Source organism: Primulina tabacum, chromosome 7 (assembly GCF_025594145.1).
Source record: "Primulina tabacum isolate GXHZ01 chromosome 7, ASM2559414v2, whole genome shotgun sequence".
NCBI classification, from domain to species: Eukaryota; Viridiplantae; Streptophyta; class Magnoliopsida; order Lamiales; family Gesneriaceae; genus Primulina; species Primulina tabacum.
In genome coordinates, this window is record NC_134556.1 from 36145633 (window position 1) to 36165422 (window position 19790).

Sequence of the window (19790 nt, forward strand, 5' to 3'; positions counted from 1 at the left end):
GTTAACGTCATTCTGAATATTTTAGTTGTATATTATTGAATTAATGTTCTCTTTTTATATTTCACCATCGAAGAAAAATTTAACAGAATTTTAAAAATATATGTGATCTGAAAATTTAAACAGAATTTTGATCCATTCATATAGGTTTTGTTATCAAATGAGGTCATGAAACCATTCCGTCTAAAAACAAGATACACTACCCATTTATTGTTTATGTATGCTAGACTAGGAAAGTGCACGTGTTTTACACGTGGTTGAATGACAATCAAAACATAATTACGAAATTTAGATATTGTTTAAAATCGTTTGAACAACATCATGTTTAAGAGGATTTGTCAATCTAAATAGATCAAACGCAATAGATAAAATAACATCATGACCATACATATATGTTCACGTGTTCATATGACAAACTTTTGAATCAACTTGATTATGACATAATAACAACTCTATAAAACCAGAAAAGATTTTTTTTCATCCAAATATCATTCATAAAGAAAAACAATAAATATAAATCAATAGAATAATGGATTTTACCAAGGCCCAAACCACAATGTACTTAAATGAAGTACACAAAAGGTAATATTAAAGGTCATAAGAACATAATAAACGCTTGAACCAAAAATAAATATCACAAGACATCAATTTCTACCAACATAAATACAATTGAATGATCACTACTAAAATGAATTAAATCCTATAATCTTAACATGGATAATGACTAAAATAACCCCATCAACCATGTCAAAATGCAAAACAAGAGGTCAGAATAGTAAGCTCACAAATGAAAAACTAACATAAATAAAATTAAATGATAACTACTAAAACGAATTGAATTCTATTAACTTTAACATGGATAATGACTAAAATAACCACATCAATTATGTCAAAATGCAAAATAAGAGGTTATAATAGTAAGCTCACAAATGAAACTCATATATTTATATGTATGTCTATTAACTTTAACATGGATAATGACTAAAATAACCACATCAATTATGTTAAAATGCAAAATAAGAGGTTATAATAGTAAGTTCACAAATGAAACTCATATATTTATATGTGTGTCTATTAACTTTAACATGGATAATGAATAAAATAACCACATCAATTATGTCAAAATGCAAAATAAGAGGTTATAATAGTAAGCTCACAAATGAAACTCATATATTTATATGTATGTCTATTAACTTTAACATGGATAATGACTAAAATAACCACATCAATTATGTCAAAATATAAAATAAGAGGTCATAATAGTAATCTCACAAATGAAACTCATATATTTATATTTATGTAGATAAGATGTTAAACACTAAGCGGAGAGCCTGAGATTTCAATATTTTCGGTGTGTAATTTTGATTTTTTTCAATTTATTTTGTTCAGATAAAAAATCTAATAGGAGGGACTGAAGGTATTGTAAAACAGACTTGAGAGTTTGAAACATCCCCGAAATGGGTTCGAGTTTGCAGGTTTTGTGTAACACAATGACAGTTGAACGGGATTTTGCCGTGGGTGATGAACAAATATTAGCAGGCAAGGGTGAGGAGTTGGTAATGTATTTGAAAAGAGTTGGATCAATAACAATGGAAGTGTTTTGGTGGAGGACAAGTGGGTTTTTGGCACAAATTGGCACTTGCAGACATTATTGTCCAACGAGTTCAAACCAATCATAGGTTATCAATTCATACGCAGAATGGTGGTGGTAACAATTTACAAAAATGGTGAAAAAATTGATGAGAGTGTCATTCTAAAATGTTTTTGGCGGAAAACTAAACTAATTTATGTCTACTGTTGGGTTTCAGAACGCTAACAATCTTGATTTTAATGATCATAAAATTTGTTATTGTGTTTCTAACATATTTGCTCAAATATGTAGTTACTTGTTCAAGTTGTTTACGCTTTCAATGCTAAAATCCGATCAACGAAGCTTATTTAGCGGACCTTAAATCAACATAGTAGAATTCAGTAACAGTTAGAATCATTAGCGGTCAAATTCAGCAACTAAACAATAACACGAATATGATTCGTTTCAATATCAAAAACATGACTATTGAAATCAATAGTGCTGAAATGACGAGTGTTGAAAAGCAGTAGATACCAAAATGCAGCAGAACTCAAACTAGTAGAGATGACTATTGAAAACTAGTAGAGGCTGCATCCAATAGAGCCCAAAATAGCAAAAGACGAGGAAAGTGGCCAGAAGCGTGAATATAAATGTTTCAATGTTAGCAATGAAACATAAATTTTATTAACAGTCATATTCTTTTATCTAATATTCGTATCATTCTTAGAGACCATACAACAACTTGAAGATTAAATACAATATTTGGAAGAAGATTCAAAACATGAGCAACCTACATAAATTAGCCAGAATGAAAGCAAATCCAAGTGCGATGATACAATTGAGATATACATACATTGTAAATGATTAAATCTCCACGCACAATCACTCACACATAGATGTGAGAGTTGAGCTTCAAAGTTTATATGAACGAGTTTTCACACAAAGATATTAAATATTATGTTTGTAGTCTTGACATAAGAGACGTTAAACATTTTGAAGATTGTGAGGTTGCATCCTACAATCGAGTATGATAAGAGTTTCAATTAGGCAAGAGATAAGAATTAAGTTGAAATGAGTTTGTACAAGAGTTGTATAAATCAGAATCTTCTAGTGATACCTTCCTAAGTGGAAGAAGAGATGACATAGGAGTTGTTATTATTCCAACAACCATTAAAGAAATTTATGCATCTATATTTTATTGTATTTAGTTATTGCTACTGTTTTGAAAATGTATTGTTGAAATATTTTATGTGTTCTTAAAATATCAAATTATTGCATATCAAATGTTTGATAAAATGATTCAATCAAACTGTTTTTACACTTTAAAGTTGTATATCTTTTAAATATTTTTCAAAATGTTTAATCAGTTTTTACAGGGGATAATTTTGCTTGGTTTGAAAATCAAACTCGATTTAATTTTTCGATATTCAATATCTCAATAACTAAACTATTATAGCTCAAAGTTTGTTTACCAATCGATCCTATCACTCAATGTGCAAACAAATAACTATTTTTTCATTGTTTTTTTACTATTTATTTGTCAAAATTGGTTCCAGAATTTTATTCATTTTTCATTAGTTTTTTATGTTGTTTTTGCGTTTCTTCAATATTGCTTTCACTTTTTTCCTGCTGCCTCAATAAAATTTAAATATTTAATTATGAAAAAGAAGTCATTTGATTCTGGTGTTTTTCAATCGAAATACTAGAAAATCATGTATATAATATTATTTTTAAGGCTAGTTATTTGATTTATTTGTTATAATTTATGAATTAGTTGAAATAATTAATTTATCCAATAATTACGAAATAAAATTTATGGTTATCAGGGTTTCTAATTTATTTTTTGCCGGGAAAATTTTTGAAAACAAAATTGTGATAGAACGCATAATTGGATAAGTTTAGGATAATAAAATGACTTAGTATAAAAAAGTTTTGTGCATGCTACTTACATGGTAATGTTCCTATCCACTTAGCATATGAGACGTATGTTGAGTGAATAAATCATGATAACTCATTCAACCATAATGTATGGATGAGTGATCATGATTCATCACTCAGCACACGTGTCATATGATGCGTGGACAAGAAAACTACATAGTTGGTAGCATCTATCAAGCCGTATAAAAAACTATAGACTTCAGACAACTTAAAATTTTAACATTATTTAAAATGAAGCAACTCAAACTTCTTTAAATATTAGCACAATTTGTTAAACATATTTTTAATATATTTTCTCACGTACAATGCACATGTGTTTCTTTTAGAGTGTGTGTAATGTGTGTGTGTTGCCCAGTTTATACAATTTATTTGATTGAACGTAATTGGTCAGCAATGCATCGGGAGTGGTAGAAAATTTGCACCAATTCAAATGTTTGAAAATGATAATTTCAAAAGGTCAATGGTTTGACGTGAAATATTTCAATACACAGCTACGAGATGTGTTGAAAATAAGAAATCCAGCAGTTGATATGCAGTGCATCAAACCAATAGATGATATAGTGATTAAATGGTGTCAAGTTTGATTTCTCTACCACTATTTTTTCGGGTGAACTTGATGCACATGGTTAGATCGGTGTGTTTTATCTATCTAGCGTGGCTGGTAGACTACTGCATTAATATGAGGGTTTGTCCAGTGCACATGAAAGAATAACGATTGCGGGTTATATTGTCATGAAAAAAGAGAGATAAAAAATGATATTCTAACTTAAGAATTAAAATATTAATTTTTAAAAATATTGTATGATTAATAACATTTTAGATACATTTTTATGGAAATAAATGATTTTAAGTCTTAATCCATTCCAATTCAATTCAACTATAAGATCTAAAGTTTTCCTTTTAGTTTGATTGATATCCTTACTAAGCAGGTTCATCAGGGAAATAGGGGGAGATTGTTGGAACTTTTGATCTAAGATCTAAAGTTTTCCTTTTGAGTTGATTGTTTATCCAAGTTTTGTGATCATCAAAAAGAGGGAGATTGTTGGAACTTTTCAAGTTCGCAATCTTGATTTTGATGTTAACAAAACTTGTTATTGTGTTTCTAACATATTTACTCAAGTGTGAAGTTGCAAACACAAGAAGCAAGCTGAAACTGAATTTTGCACAAACTGAATTTCTGGCGAGCTTCGGTATTTTGATGATATCTCTCAACTGGATTATCCAAATGACAATCCGCTAATCGGACTGATTAGAAAACTCAATTTGGAACAAATCGTATTTCACATCAGTTGGGCAAAATCGGATGTTATCATAGTCTAACTGATCGCTCAATTACCAAACTGATCACACGAAAACAGCAATCAGTTGGGTTTGAGCAGCTGCGGTATTTTGGTCATATCTCTCAGCTCGGTTATCGAAACGAAGCGATTCAGTATGCGTTGGAAAGATAAGACGAAGATCTACAAATCACTTTCAGAAGTCAAAGTCTGAATCGAAGCTTAAGATGCTGATAAATGACGATGAAGCTACTGGTTCTGCACAAACTGAAATCAGCTAGGCTGATTTCAGCACACCAGCTGACCAGCTGAACTGAACTGAACTGAACTGAACCAGCAGTTGACCAACTGAACTGAACCAGTTGCTGACCAGTTGAACTGAATGACCAGTTGAGTTGACTGTTACAACTCACCCTTTCGAATTCCAAATTTTGAGCTGCATTTCTGGATTCTTCTTTCTTGATTTTTATAGTTGTTGCAAGCTTGATCAAAATACAGATATGATGGCTGTTAATCTCGATTTTAAGGGTATTTAGTGGCTACTAATGATGGTCAAATACTCGTTATACCGGTTGTTACAACTCCGTCTCACAATAACAGATATTGGGTCTTTACAAGTTTAAAAAAAATCATTAAAAAGTTTACAAATAAAATATATTACAGAATAGTTTAATAATATTGTATATGTCACAAGAATACAACAAGTGTGCTCTATTGTTGTAATAAATATTGATTGTTATGGGCTGTCGCACAGAAGCTGAAGCTAGATATTATCAAATAGTGTTTGTAAATGTTTAAAAAATAATTATAATTTTTTTTGTAAAGTTGTAAAATAAAAGTCGATAATCATTATTTTTAAACATTTACAAACATAACTTTAATTGAGCACGAGTCTTACTAAAATCAACATAGATCATTTAGTCTTACTAAAGTCAACTAAGATCATTCTACAATATCTCTAGGTGATTCTTCTAAAATGCATATATATATATATTTATATATGATCTAATTGAATAATTCAATTACATATCATACACGGAAGTTAAAGTATCATGACTATTATTGGATCGAAATTTATTTTAATACTAGGCATTTTATCATATATATGTATGTGTATATATATATGTATGTGTGTGTGTGTGTGTATATATATATATAAATATATATATATAAGAAACTTGAAATTTTATAATTGGTGTATTTATTTGGAAAATCGACATTAATTAATTGAAAGAATTTATTGGTTTATCATAGATTAAGATTATTTTAGTTAGCATTTTGATATTGAAGAAATACTTTATTATCGTAGATTCATTCGTCCGTAAAACCATGAAATTTTTTATCAGAATTCAAATGAACGCCTAATATCTAATCTAAAGTTTATAATTTTAGCCATCGAATGAAGCTAGAGTTAAGATACTACTCGTATGATAGCATCGATCAACTCAGATTTCTAGTTAGAGATGCGTGTCGATTAAATAATTGGACATAAGAAGTCCCAACGTAAAAAGAACCGTGTGATCTTCTTTTATTATCAGTAAACAAATGTTAGAAGTCTCTAGACTTTTCTTGAGCTTGCTCATGTATAGTACACTGAAGTGCTCCCACACAAGACATGAGTCCAATTTATTGCAATGGGGGACTGTGGAGACTTGCGAGGCACCGCCCGCGACATTGGGGCATTTAGGGAAGGCACCGCCCGCCGGCTCAATTACATGGGGTTAGGCACCGCCAGCTCCCTGCCCGGGTTTATCTAACATATATAACATATATATATATATACATATATAACATATATATATATATATATATATATATAAAACTTTTAATTGTGAATTTTCCAATATACCCTTATTCATTTAATGTAGCAAATTAAATCAATAATTTTTTTGATAGGTTCTTTTATAATTTATTGTCATTTTAAATGCCTTTGGATATTAATGCATATTGAATTTATCAATTTACTCATAATTTTTCTTTGTTGCTAACTAAAATTTGTTGCAAAAATTAGTGTATTTTTTCATGTTTGTTATTTGTTAATGAATATTTAATATTTATATCTTATCTTTTTTTTAATTTTATAAATTGATTTAAGTAATAATTAAATAAATAGTTATTCTATAATTTAGTGCTTTCATTTATGATTCATTATGTATTATGATAATATTTTAGATAATACTGTTTTTAAAATTAATGTTTCTATTATTAATATTTTGCTATCAATTTTCAATTTTCAATTGCGTTTTAAACATAATACAAATTATGATTATATTAGTATTACTCTATTACGTGCATTCCATTTAAATACATTATGATTTTGATTTTAGTAAAATTTACTATTCTCTTAATTTTATTTTTATTGCGTTTTCATTGCGAATGATATTTGGATGAAAAATATCTTTGTTAATTTGAGAGAGCTGTCATTATGTTATAATCATGCAAATTGAAAAATGTTATATAAATAAGTGAATATATTTGATTTATCGTCATGATGTATTTTTATTTATTGTGTTTTGATATATTTAGATTAATAAATACTTATAAACAAGATGTTATTCAAACGATTTTAAAAATTATCTAAATCTCGTTATTATATTTTTCATTATTAATCACCCACGTGCATAACACGTGATCATTCCTAGTGCATATTAGTATTCAAGTTTAATATGTACAACCCCGGCTCCTAAGAGTTACTATAAACATATATTTTAACCTTTTATATATATTAAAAAGACAGGGGGAAATTTTATTTTTTTTTACAATTTACTCTGATACTTTTTTTTTCTGATATGGGTTTCATAATAATTATTTGTGTTGAGAAAAATCGACGAAACGATAGGATGTCATGTGCTTATATTGATGACTATCGACAGTTGACATCTAATGTATTTCGATGTCACATCAACATTTTTTGATGTATCAAAATAATCAAAAATTTAAAGTTAAGTATCTTGTGAGACGGATATATGATCTGACCCGACTTATGAAAAAATTATTTTTAACACAAATATAAATCGAATTGATCTATCTCATGAATATAAATCTCATGACTGTTTAAAAAAAAAATTAAAAAATTACTCGATATTAAAATAAAACTATTATTGAGGCATTGCTTATCACGTTTCAACGGCAAATGGATAAAAATAAATTGCTGGATATCAAGTAAATAAAGCAATCACTTTTAGGTTACGAGATCTCTCAATATTGGTACAATTTAATTTTTAGAAATATTTACTTAATTCACTTTTAGGTTACGAGATATCTCAATATTGGTACAATTTAATTTTTAGAAATATTTACTTAATTCCTTTTGTCTTTATCCATAACTTCCCGCCTATATAAACCCATTATTTTCTTCCATTCTTTCTCATTAACATGTACAAGATTATGTGTAATACAAGGGAGAAAGTTGAAGAAAAAAACATGGAGAAATCAATTTTCTTTGTGCTTGTCTTAATATTCTTCTTTACTATACTTTATTGCTATGTTGTTCTATTGAGGAAAAAGAAAAAATACCAGGAAAATAAGTCTACACTTCCTCCAGGTTCAATGGGGTGGCCTTATATCGGAGAAACGCTCCAACTCTACTCTCAAAGTCCAAATGTCTTCTTTTCTGACAGGCAAAGAAGGTTTGATTTTCTCTTTTTCAATTCTCTAGCTTAAGTTCTTTCTTTCTTTACGACAAGAAAGTTAAAAAAAATGATGTTTTTTTTGAAGGTATGGAGAAATATTCAAGACAAAGATACTAGGATGTCCTTGTGTGATGCTTACAAGCCCGGAGGCGGTCCGGTTTGTGCTGATAAGTCAGGCGAACTTGTTCAGACCCACATATCCTAAGAGCAAGGAAGATTTGATAGGGCCTTGGGCTTTGTTTTTCCATCAGAATGAGTATCATATTCGCCTTAGGAAGCTCGTCCAGGCTTCGTTGTATCCGGGGGCGATTCGCAGTCTCGTGACAGACATCGAAGATTTAACAGTTTCTGCATTGAATTCGATGGCTAATGGCAGAGTTATCAGCACTTTCAGTGAGATGAAAAGGGTTGGTTTTGTTTACATGAAATATCATGCATGATCAGAAGTTCATTCTAAAGTTAAATTAGTTGGTTTCTTTATTTTGTTGATTTTGCCCGCTTTTGTGCAGCTCTCTTTTGAAGTCGGTATATTGGCTATTTTTGGCAATTTGGAGCCTCACTATAAAGAAGAATTGAGAAAGAACTATATTCTAGTTGATAGAGGTTACAATTCGTTCCCAACAAATTTACCAGGAACCCGATATCGTACAGCCATGAAGGTAAGAACACTGCACCAAGAATTTATCTAAAAATTTTGTTTAGTCATTCTCCTTGTTACTGAAAATCTAGTGATCCAAGAAATGACGAGTACTATATATATATCATGTTTTCTGTCTTTAATTCTTGCTGATTGATATATCCATTCGTTGAAGGCAAGAAAGAGGCTAGGTGAAATTCTTAACAGCATTACTAGAGAAAGAAAGGAAAAGAATCTACCAGATGCAGGGAAGGACCTCTTAAGTTGTTTGCTGAATTCGAAAAACGAAAGCTGTCAAACTCTTAGCGAGGATCAAATCGCTGATAACATAATTGGAGTACTTTTTGCGGCTCAAGACACTACAGCTAGTTCTTTGACATGGGTCATTAAGTACCTTCACGATAACCCGAAAATTCTTGAGGCTGTCAAGGTGTATATATATAGTCAGACACGTTAAAGAAAAGTACTTGTTTACTTTGATCGTTAGCGTGTAGTGATTATGTCCGATTAATCTTTGCAATGTGCATGCAGGCTGAACAGAGGGAGATTTACATGTCAAATGGTTGTGGGACGAGGCATTTGACATGGAATCAGACGAGAACTATGCCTGTAACATATAAGGTAAAGTATGCTTATGCGTACATGATCGTGAAAGCATGTTAAAGATGTGTGTTATTTCAAGAAAAGATGCTTTCAGCGGAAAATTCATGAAAAAGGTGGATTTTTCAGGTGATTTTGGAGAGTTTGAGAATGGCAAGCATTATATCTTTCGCATTTAGAGAGGCTGTGACAGATGTAGAATATAAAGGTGAACTTTATACAGGCCAAACCTCACGCTAATTCAGTTTTCACCCCCCACTGAATTCGCCACAAAGTTATTCGAAAATTTCATGGAATGGAACTTAATCAGTGGGTATATATTGATACAGGATACCTAATTCCAAAAGGGTGGAAAGTCATGCCCTTATTTAGAAATATTCATGGCAATCCAGAATTCTTTACTGATCCTCAGAAATTTAACCCTTCAAGATTCAAGGTATATACGTGCACATTCCATATTATATATATAATGTAGTATTCCTATGCCTAATCTTTCGCAGATTAGTGAACCTGTTATCAATCCCATATTCATGTTTCCACACACTGCAGGACACTGCACCAAATCCTAGCACTTTCATGCCATTTGGTAGCGGAGTACATGCCTGCCCTGGTTATGAACTCGCCAAGCTTGAGATGCTAATTTTTTTACATCATCTATCCTCTCGATTCAGGTACACATACATACCTCCTACTATACATACAGTACAACCAGACTCTATAACCAAAAAAACCATCCTCGGGTACCATTTTCCCCATATCGCCCCTTCTCAGTCGACTCGATATTGGGAGAGTAGCTATGGAGATCTTGTGGTGAGTGGCATTTGTGATGTCTGATGTAATCTTGTTGCTGATATGTTGTGGTTGTAGGTATGAATTGATGGGATCCGGAAGCGATGGGATTCAGTATGATCCGTTTCCAGTCCCATTTCATGGGCTACCAGCAAGGTTTTGGAAACAGGAAGAACCCACCAACTCAAGCATGCTTCCATTATAGGATGGTTGACATGCAATATGTCACATTATTAAGCCAAACTTAGCTTTCATATTTTTTTGGCTCTTTCATTTCCAAACTCACAGGGGATATTAATTAAATAATTTTTTAATTTCCCCACAGACAGAGAGTTCTCTTTATATCAATCAAGAAGATAATATTCCATTAATGTCTCCATCATTCATAATTCACACCATTAGATTTCGATCCAAGTCACCAATAATCGACACGGTGTACTTTGGTCTTGTGACGATTTGAGTGATGGGAATGTGGTAAATTATTGGCTAATTTGTCATTTTCAGTTCGATGATGTTGATGTTGGTGAATGTGTGAGAGACAAGTGTTGCGATATTTTTGTAGTCCTCGAAAGTAATGATTGACCGGAGACACAGCATATAAACAGGTGGTGCATGTCTCATTGGTTAAGTACCGAGAGAGAAGACATGGCTGGCGCCCTTATAAGCTGGACAGCATATATATTACACATAGTATATACTTACAAAGAACATGTACCGCTTTATCGACTGTGATCCCTGCCACAAAGGGCCAACACCATTTGAAATATATTCCCTTATCTCCTAGTATCGATGGCTAAAACTTTGAACATATATCCAGATGAATCACTGATTGGATACATGTTCAGATGTGATTTTGACAGAAGTATAATAACTGATGTCACCTGGTAAATTGGGTGAGTCGAGCAAGCAATTGATCAGGTTGGATCGTGTTCTCTTCTTGAGAATATTGGCAACCGGGTAAGAGTATATCGGGTTGAGCGATCTGCACACTTGGAAAGCAAATAATATCAGTGGGACGTTAGAAAAATTTTTAGCGTGTCACTCCGACACTTAAGTTAGTCGAATATTCACACAAAGGAAATGAGAATGCTACATATGTAGTATATAGTGAGTGCTTGTGATAAATGTTAATTGAATTCAGTGTTCTGTGATCAAGTAAACTTGAGTATTTATTTATATGAGAAAATGTAATATGACATTGTTTTCACTGGTCGGCTATTTCTCATGACAAGATGGATGCCCATGCCTTGCCCCTCTGACACCGTCCTATCCGACAGTCCATACCGCTTCTAGTCTTGTCACGTCACCACTATGTGTGCTGAATGAAATGCTAATGATTTCGGATTATGGTCTTCCATACCTGTGGACCCAGGATTGACACCTGTCCCAAAGTGCTCGAGTAGTGATCACGATGTGAGGACACAAACATGGTTCCTGATTCACTAAGTCTTTTTATATTGATCTGGCTAAGCTGATAGCTCGAGCTCGTTTGATTAGGTGCTAGTCTGATCAGCTTTCCTGGTTGTAGCAAACCTCAAAATGGTCTATAAAAAAAGCACTTCATTTACCAAAGTTGGTTCTTACCCTGATTCCTTTATCTTACTGATCTATCCTCCTGCCCGAGTACTAGGATAAACCGGATGACCCGAGCTCTTTCCGTGGATATCACCAATATCTTTTTAGTATTGCTAGCTCTACACAAAGTAGTCGTGTCAATGGTGGCAACAACAGTCAAAACTTATACGTTAGTATCAGGATATTATTACCCGAACATCCGATGATCAATAATAATGTAACATGTTAGATCCACAGAAAAAAAAAAAAATCATAGACCCCACTAAAACATCACAAGAGATTTGGAATATGGTTTCTTTCCTACTGTCTTCAAATACCTCTGGTCGTTGGAAAAAATTTATGGATAAATTTGGAGAAAATTATTTTATTGGTTATATAACTTATATGTTTTTCATTTTTGACCATGTTGTCAATCGATTACATTCTTTGTCCACTAATTTGAGAATTTTTTTCAATTTTAGTCTATTTTTATTGAAGTGCTGATGTAACACCGAAAATATGATGATACAAATAAAGTATCACTAGAAAACGCTGACGTAACAACAAACATTGCTGACGTGAGCATCTCTTCAATGAAAAATGATTAAAATTTTGAAGGAAAAAATAAATTTGAAGGACTAAAACTGAATTGACCTGACATAAAAAAAAAAAAGTTATATTATGTAATTTTCCTCACAAATCCGTTAGCGATTTTAAATTTTCACGAAATTTCTTTAGATGGAAAATAAAATGAAATTTGCATATAACTATTGGACAAAGTATATTATATTCTAGGATAAATATGGTTTAAAAAGTAGGTTTCTTGTGAGACGGTCTCACGAATTTTTATCTGTGAGACGAGTTAATCATACCGATATTCACAATAAAAAGTAATACTCTTAGCATAAAAAGTAATATTTTTTCATTGATGACCCAAATAAGAAATCCGTATAAAAAAATATGATTCGTGAGATCGTCTCACACGAATTTTTACCTAGTTTAAATTACCTGCCTATTTAAAATAACTTTTTGATGGCCTATGGCTTTTTACAGGTGGCAAAATGGTAAGAAAACATGCATGTTCACGATTTAAATGCTACTTTGGCCCAAAATAGGTAGATTTTTTAATGAAAGTAATTTTTTTTCTCTATCTTCATAGCCTAAATGGATTTTAACCTCGACAATGATCCAAACACAATGAATATAATGTATGTTATATTATTTACGAATACTTATGCTATAAAACATAGTCGGGCACCGATTAAATAGGTGAAATTGAAATATTACTTCTTATAATATTCCTGAATTTTATTCGTACATTGTCTTCTCAAAAAATTTAACCACTCTTTAATCAATTCTTACTTTGCCCTGAACTTTATATTCAATGAATTGTAAAATTTAGAAAGAAATAGATATTATATTTGGAAAAAACTTGTATGAGACGGTTTCACGAGTCGTATTTTGTGAGACGAATCTCTTATTTGGGTCATCCATGAAAAAATATTACTTTTTATGCTAAAAGTTATTACTTTTTATTGTGAATATCGGTAGGGTTGACTCGTTCACAGATAAAGATTCGTGAAACCGTCTCAGAGACGACCCGCTCATTATATTTTTAGCTAGATGGTACAGGCAATTAAGAAAGTTATAAAAAAAACTAAAATATTATAGATGGTTATTTTTATAGAGATATTTTAAGAAGAATACACAAAAACATACCAAGAGACAATATGATTATTATGTGGAGATGAGGTTTTAATTTTTGTCGATTAAATCGGTTTGTTTTCGGTTTCGTTATAAAAAAATCGAATTAACCGATTTTTTTTAAAAGAATTATATTATTTTTCATATAGGCCATATTTGTAATATTTGTATGGGTCTTGGGCTTTACATTTTTTTAAAAAAACTTGCTTTCCTTAGTTTTTTTATTTATAAAAAAATCGATCAGAGAGATATTAGACCATGGAATAATGGGCCTTCTTTAATTCAATATCTGCAAATTTCTCGAAAACTTTATGCAATCATACACTAGATTTAATAAATTAAATTTTCCAATATTGTTTTCAATTAAACCTATATATATTAAAATAATCAAGAAGTATAAAATTATAATTTTCTCAGAAGTGATATGGGTGCTTTTTAGAACAAAATACAGCTAATCACATTTTGCAGGAAAAAAAATTGAATGTCTATCTATGTTAGGAGTAATAAATAAAGCATTTTGAGGAAAGATAAGAGAAGTGGCAATGGTTCAAAAAAAAGAGGATAGCGTAGGTTTATTCTGGACCTTGTGTTTGCATCAAATTCTTTCTTGCCATGTGTTTGGCAAGAATTTGATCGAGGTACAAAAAAAATATGAACTTTGCAGTGGGAAAAAGCTCCCAAATTCTAGCTCCTTCCGGCTCCTTTCACTTCCCTGGAAACTTCGAAAACACGACTGCATTTCCCATATCAAACATCAAGTTTATTGGAAGAAAACAATGTACTCAGCTCCGCGACAGTTCAGTGATTCGGGCTCAGAACCGCCCCACATGGTTACCAGGACTCGAGCCTCCGCCATATCTCGATGGAACGTACGTATGTATGCAAGATTCGTGGTTTCTCGCTTATCCACACACACACACACACATCATTTTGTTGATGTGAATGTGGTAACAATATTGTGATACATTTGTTTTGATATGTAATATTGTAGACTTGTGGGAGATTTCGGGTTCGATCCCCTTGGATTGGGTGAGGATCCTGAAAACTTGAAGTGGTATGTCCAGGCTGAACTTGTTCATGCCAGGTTTGCCATGGCTGGAGTTTTTGGGATTCTTGTGACTGATGTAAGTGACACTGTGATAGCATCGAATGTTATAAAGAAGAATACAACGTGTACAAATATTTTATTAGAGAACATGGAATCTTTAGCAATATATTTAATGCACTGTGATATTTAAGCTTCCATCAAGGACTTCGGGTTTGATCCCCAGTTAACCAAGATTCAGCATGATTGTTCCCCGATGAGCCAGCCATGCTCATTTCTTGAAGTTCTCTTGTGTTTAATTGCTGCTTCTGCAGCTACTACGCGTGACAGGAATCAGCAATATGCCTGTTTGGTATGAAGCTGGTGCCACCAGATTTGATTTTGCCAGCACCAAAACTCTTTTCATTGTTCAGCTACTCTTGATGGGGTACTGGCCTACCCCAAATATATGTTTTCTTCAGTTGAAATCTTTGAAAAGCAGAGTTCATTTCTTTTGTTAAACATTGTCACACATGCAGTTTTGTTGAAACCAAAAGATACATGGATTTCATGCATCCTGGATCTCAAGCCAAAGAGGGGTCTTTCTTTGGCATCGAAGCTGCACTACAAGGGCTGGAGCCAGGGTAATCTACACTCCCTAAAATAATTTTTTCTTTAATATTCTTAGAAGCCTGGAAGGGCAGAAACGATATTTTTTCAATGATTATATACTTTGTGAAAAGATTTAAAAAGAAACAACTGCTCCATAGTTCATAATATGATCGAAGTTGTATATGTTGTTAGGTATCCTGGTGGTCCGTTGTTCAATCCTCTTGGCATCGCTAAAGACATAAAGAATGCTCATGGATGGAAACTGAAAGAGATTAAAAATGGTTCCTTTTTTTGCTTCTTGCTGATTTTGGTTTCTTTTTTTCTCTGCCATTTTCCTTCAAATTTCGACTGAGTGTCCATTTTTCCTTTTTGCAGGAAGATTGGCAATGGTGGCCATGCTTGGAATTTTCGTTCAAGCTTATGTTACTCATGTTGGCCCTATAGACAATCTCGTACAGCACCTCTCTAATCCATTGCATGCAACAATTGTTCAAACTCTTGCTGGATCTGCTTCTTAATCCTCCAGAAAATACCCGTCTTACAATTTTTTAAGATGTTTCATGATTTAATGCTATTTTTCTTCATAAAAAATGCAATTATTCAAATTCACAAGAAGATGCAACTTAGAGCTTCTCCAATCGCGCAAAGTATTATTGATTATTTTAATTTGTAGATAGAATTGTGATCTAATTTTTTTAAATATTTAATAAATTATTTAAGTTGACTAGATGTGAAATTAGTAAATTTATGAATAATTATTTGATGAAATTAAATAATAAGATTCGAAATATATTATTTTTTGAGTAAAGTTCGAAATAGACGAGTTAGAAATCAGTTTTATATTTTATTTTTCATGTACAATCAACACCACCGTTTCTTACAGTAAAAAAACTGATGTTTACTATGATTTTGATGAATGCGACTTCTTTCTGGCCAAGAACATGAAGATTCGAGGGAAGAATGATTTCTTCTTTTTCTTGGTAACTCTTATTTCTGGAGATGGATTTGTGTCCGTGTTGCTCGTATATGAACTCTGACTTGGTCTCCGGTGTGTAGAAGAATCGGGTGAGCTTACAACATTCTTGGATTCTTTTTGCTCCTCAAAACTGGCTCTGGAACTTTTATCCAAGTTCCCTGCTGCTGCAATGGATTCTCCAGCTTTCCGTCTTTGCTCGTGCTCGGACCTCCACGTTCTTAGCTCTTGTTCGACTCCCAATTTTCCTTCAGTCGCCTTCTCGGCCCTCTGCAGAGAAACTTTCAGAGCATTCTTTCTTTCGGACAATTCATGATTGACTTCCTCTAGCTTTTTCAAACTCCTTGCCTCAGATTCTTTTGCTACCTCAACTTGAGAAAGAGCGGCTGCTATCCGTAGGTTTGCCTGCTCCTCTGCTTCGTGGGCTTTCTTGCTAAGCTCATAGTATTCTTCCAAAGAAAGTGTTACTCCCGTTGGTGAATCCTCACTATTGTTCTTCTGAGCAGATTCGCTCTCCTCCAATGCATTTATAGCCGCCAGTGCCAATTTCTCTGAGGCCTTCGCAGCTTCAATTTCCTTTCGAGTAGCACGTAATCTACTTTCCAAGGTACTTGCTCCCGCCTTCGCTTGTTCCACTTCTTCCTTGGCCTTTCGAAGCTCTTCTCGAGCTGTTTCTACGAGTTCCTTTGCTCGATCCGCCTCTTGAGCCAACTCTTGTACTTGCTTTGGAAGGTCCAACAGCTTCTCTCTTTCCTCTTTCTCCTTCTTTTGAGCAAGAGATATTTCTGACTTTGTCCTTTTCAGCTCAGCTTCAAGAGATGCAACTGCAATTGACGCCATTCCTTCCCTTTGTTTAAGGGCGGCAACTTCCAATTTTTCTTTTTCCAGTTCCAAATTCAACGATGAAGCAGCCACCTTCAAGATCTTGACTTCATCAGTCACTTTCTGGATGTTGACCTTCACTTCTTCAAGCTCATTCTTTGCTGCAGCAATGGCCACCTCCATATCAGCACGGGTTTTTTCCATTTCCTCGAGTCCATCTTCCGAAGTTCCTCCTTCACCAGTTTCAATCTTTACTTGTGATTCCATATAGGCAGCCAATTCATCTTTCAAATCTTGCAGCAATGTTGTCGCAGAATCCAACTTTGATTTGAGATCCTTCACGTATAATATTTTCTGATTCAGTTGCTCAAGCTCCCCCTCGGCCTGTTCCAATTCCTTCTCCCAGTTAAGAGTATCCCGTTCTTTTGCCATTATTGCTCCGACTCTATGTTCCTCTGCTTCCAGATGTGCCCCTTGAGCAGATTCCAATGATTCCTTGGCTGTAATAAGTTCAATAGTCAGGTCCTCGACTGATTTTTCGATTTCTTTAGACATAGAGACAGCTTCTTCTGCATTTTTCACAGCGGCGTCTTTCTCGGCCAGCAACAACGTGTAGTCTTTTCTTAGCTGTTCCAATTGGTCTTTAACAGTCTTAAGCTCTGAAATGGCAGCCGCATGCCTCGCTTTGACGACCTCGACCTGTGCCTTGGCAGCAAAACTGGCTTCATCAGCAATCCCTTGTTCCAATTCTTCGACTCTGAGCTTTGCAAGTTCAGCATCCTGTTTTGCCTGTTGTTCATCGGTTTGGGCTCGTTCAAGATTAAGCTTTAATTCTTCTATGAGCCTTTTGGTGTCGTCTAGCTCTTTAAGAACTTGTGTTTTTGCCTCTTCAGCGGCTTCGGATTTTTTCTTACTCAATGGTATCTCATCCCGGACTTTCTCCAACTCTTGCTCGATGACTTTACGTCTCTGAATGGACAACCAGAATTACTTAGAGCTAAACAAATCTTGTATCAAAAGAAACGTAAAAATACACATAAGATGAAAGGTACAAGACATTAAAAACAAGATTACACCTCCACTGTCTGCACACGGTGAGCTTTCCAGTCGACAATCCCTCCAAACTTTGAAACAGCAGCTTTCACTGATTCAAAAGGAGCTGCTGTGTCAATTTGACCTCTTTTAAACTCCGAACTATCAGGAAGTTTAGACTGTTGCGCGGATTTTGATTTCCCACTAGAATTTGAGGGTACGTTTGGAATGAACTGCCCAATGCTACCATTTCTCCTTCGAGGGGATGTAACAGGAGCAATATAACCATCCTCCGGAGATGGCCTAGCAACTATTTTCGGTCTAATCGTGGCGGTATTATCGTTGAAGCTTTCAGGTGCTTCTTTAGACACATCGGATTCTACACTCCCACCTTGGATCATTGGGGCAACACTAACTGCTCCGCCCTCATCATCCGGAGATGAAAATAGGGGAGGCGGCGAAGAATATGGAGGTGCATTATCATTAACATTAGCTTGAAAATCTTTAGCACCCTCCATTCCAACAAAATGCTAAGAGGAGTCAAATCAAGAAGGCGCTAGTGAAAAGAGAACCAAACCTCAGAGAAATTTTAAGATGAACACGAGAATTCAACAAGACCAAATATTTAGCATCAATGCCTACGAAAACTACGAATTGAATTGCTTATTAAGATTAAAACACCTTAAAACGAAACTGAAAATCCTGACATCAACTTATTCAATTATTTTCTATATCATATTAACATAACAATGGTAAAAAAAAATTCTAATTCAACGGTTCATTTTTATCATCTCAATCAAATATTGGTCTCAAATTACATGCAAGAATCCAAATAATTACTGATAACATCTCAATTCATTGAATAAGCAACCAAAGATGCTCAAATAAAAAAAAAAGTTGCAAAATCCAATCCCAAATCCAATGCATCGCAAGACTTTTATCAATGATAAATTAATTAATAATTTAAAAACTAAAAACTAAAATTTCCCAACCAAAAAAATACAAAACAAACGATAACATGCACCTTAAAAAAGAGAGAAAGCGCACCAAGAATCACCAGAAAAACCAAGAAAAGCCAAAAGTCCAACGGGAAGCTGCGAAGGACCTCCCAGTATTAGCCCACAAAAAGTAAGAGAAGAATACAATTTTTGTCTTCTTATAACCTTCTTTCAACACCCCACAAAATCTGGGAAATTCTTGCTCAGCCCAAAAATAGTAAATCACAGGTAAAAAAAAAAAAAAGAGAGAGAGATTTAATCATGCAAAAGGAATATACGGAAAAGATTAATATACACTGCTCTGTTTCAGAGATGCAGATACAATGAGGTGAGTGTAATAAGTACACGTGTGTGGAGCCTACTTTTTCACACTCGGTCTTCTGGAATTCTATTTGTTTCAAGGATTTGGGAAAAAATATGTTCCTTATTCATGAATATTTATTTATTTATTTTATGAAGATTTATTTGTGGTGTAACAAGAGAGAATTAGCTTAGCAGTTTCCATCTTTCTTTCATTTTTTTAACATCCCTCAAATGATAATGACATGTTCAATTGTGAGATAAAGTTACTGGTTTCATCGTTGTATATTCTTATAGTGATGAAACGATGTTGCGATGAAGTTGAAATATT

General features: G+C 33.4%; 3 protein-coding genes across 7 annotated transcripts; 2 read left to right on the plus strand and 1 right to left on the minus strand.

Annotated features, from left to right (window-relative positions):
- The first annotated feature begins 8174 nt into the window (after nt 1–8174).
- On the plus strand, nt 8175–11345 carry LOC142551533 (abscisic acid 8'-hydroxylase CYP707A1-like). Of its 2 annotated transcripts, none has more exons than XM_075660816.1 (9): nt 8175–8411; nt 8500–8821; nt 8924–9073; nt 9227–9481; nt 9583–9672; nt 9781–9859; nt 9981–10086; nt 10197–10322; nt 10519–11345. In XM_075660816.1, the coding sequence occupies exons 1-9, from the start codon at nt 8206–8208 to the stop codon at nt 10643–10645; spliced, it is 1461 nt and encodes a 486-aa protein (XP_075516931.1). In that variant the 5' UTR covers nt 8175–8205; the 3' UTR covers nt 10646–11345. The 2 variants fall into 2 exon arrangements, with proteins under 2 accessions (XP_075516931.1, XP_075516932.1); XM_075660817.1 differs by having other exon boundaries at nt 9981–10087; nt 10201–10322; nt 10519–11344.
- Nucleotides 11346–14184: 2839 nt separating this feature from the next.
- Nucleotides 14185–15972, plus strand: LOC142551537 (photosystem I chlorophyll a/b-binding protein 5, chloroplastic). The gene is made up of 6 exons (XM_075660824.1): nt 14185–14567; nt 14690–14822; nt 15058–15170; nt 15262–15366; nt 15527–15615; nt 15710–15972. Exons 1-6 carry the CDS (start codon nt 14350–14352, stop codon nt 15850–15852), a joined length of 801 nt encoding a protein of 266 aa, XP_075516939.1. The 5' UTR covers nt 14185–14349; the 3' UTR covers nt 15853–15972.
- A 147-nt stretch (nt 15973–16119) lies between these two features.
- LOC142551536 (protein WEAK CHLOROPLAST MOVEMENT UNDER BLUE LIGHT 1-like) lies at nt 16120–19477 on the minus strand. 4 transcript variants are annotated; one of them, XM_075660823.1, is made up of 3 exons: nt 19209–19477; nt 18206–18691; nt 16120–18098 (listed from the first exon to the last, which is right to left on the minus strand). In XM_075660823.1, the coding sequence occupies exons 2-3, from the start codon at nt 18677–18679 to the stop codon at nt 16236–16238; spliced, it is 2337 nt and encodes a 778-aa protein (XP_075516938.1). In that variant the 5' UTR covers nt 18680–18691; nt 19209–19477; the 3' UTR covers nt 16120–16235. The 4 variants fall into 4 exon arrangements, with proteins under 4 accessions (XP_075516938.1, XP_075516934.1, XP_075516937.1 ...); XM_075660819.1 differs by having other exon boundaries at nt 18206–18717; XM_075660822.1 differs by having other exon boundaries at nt 18206–18717; nt 19186–19477.
- Nucleotides 19478–19790: the final 313 nt, after the last annotated feature.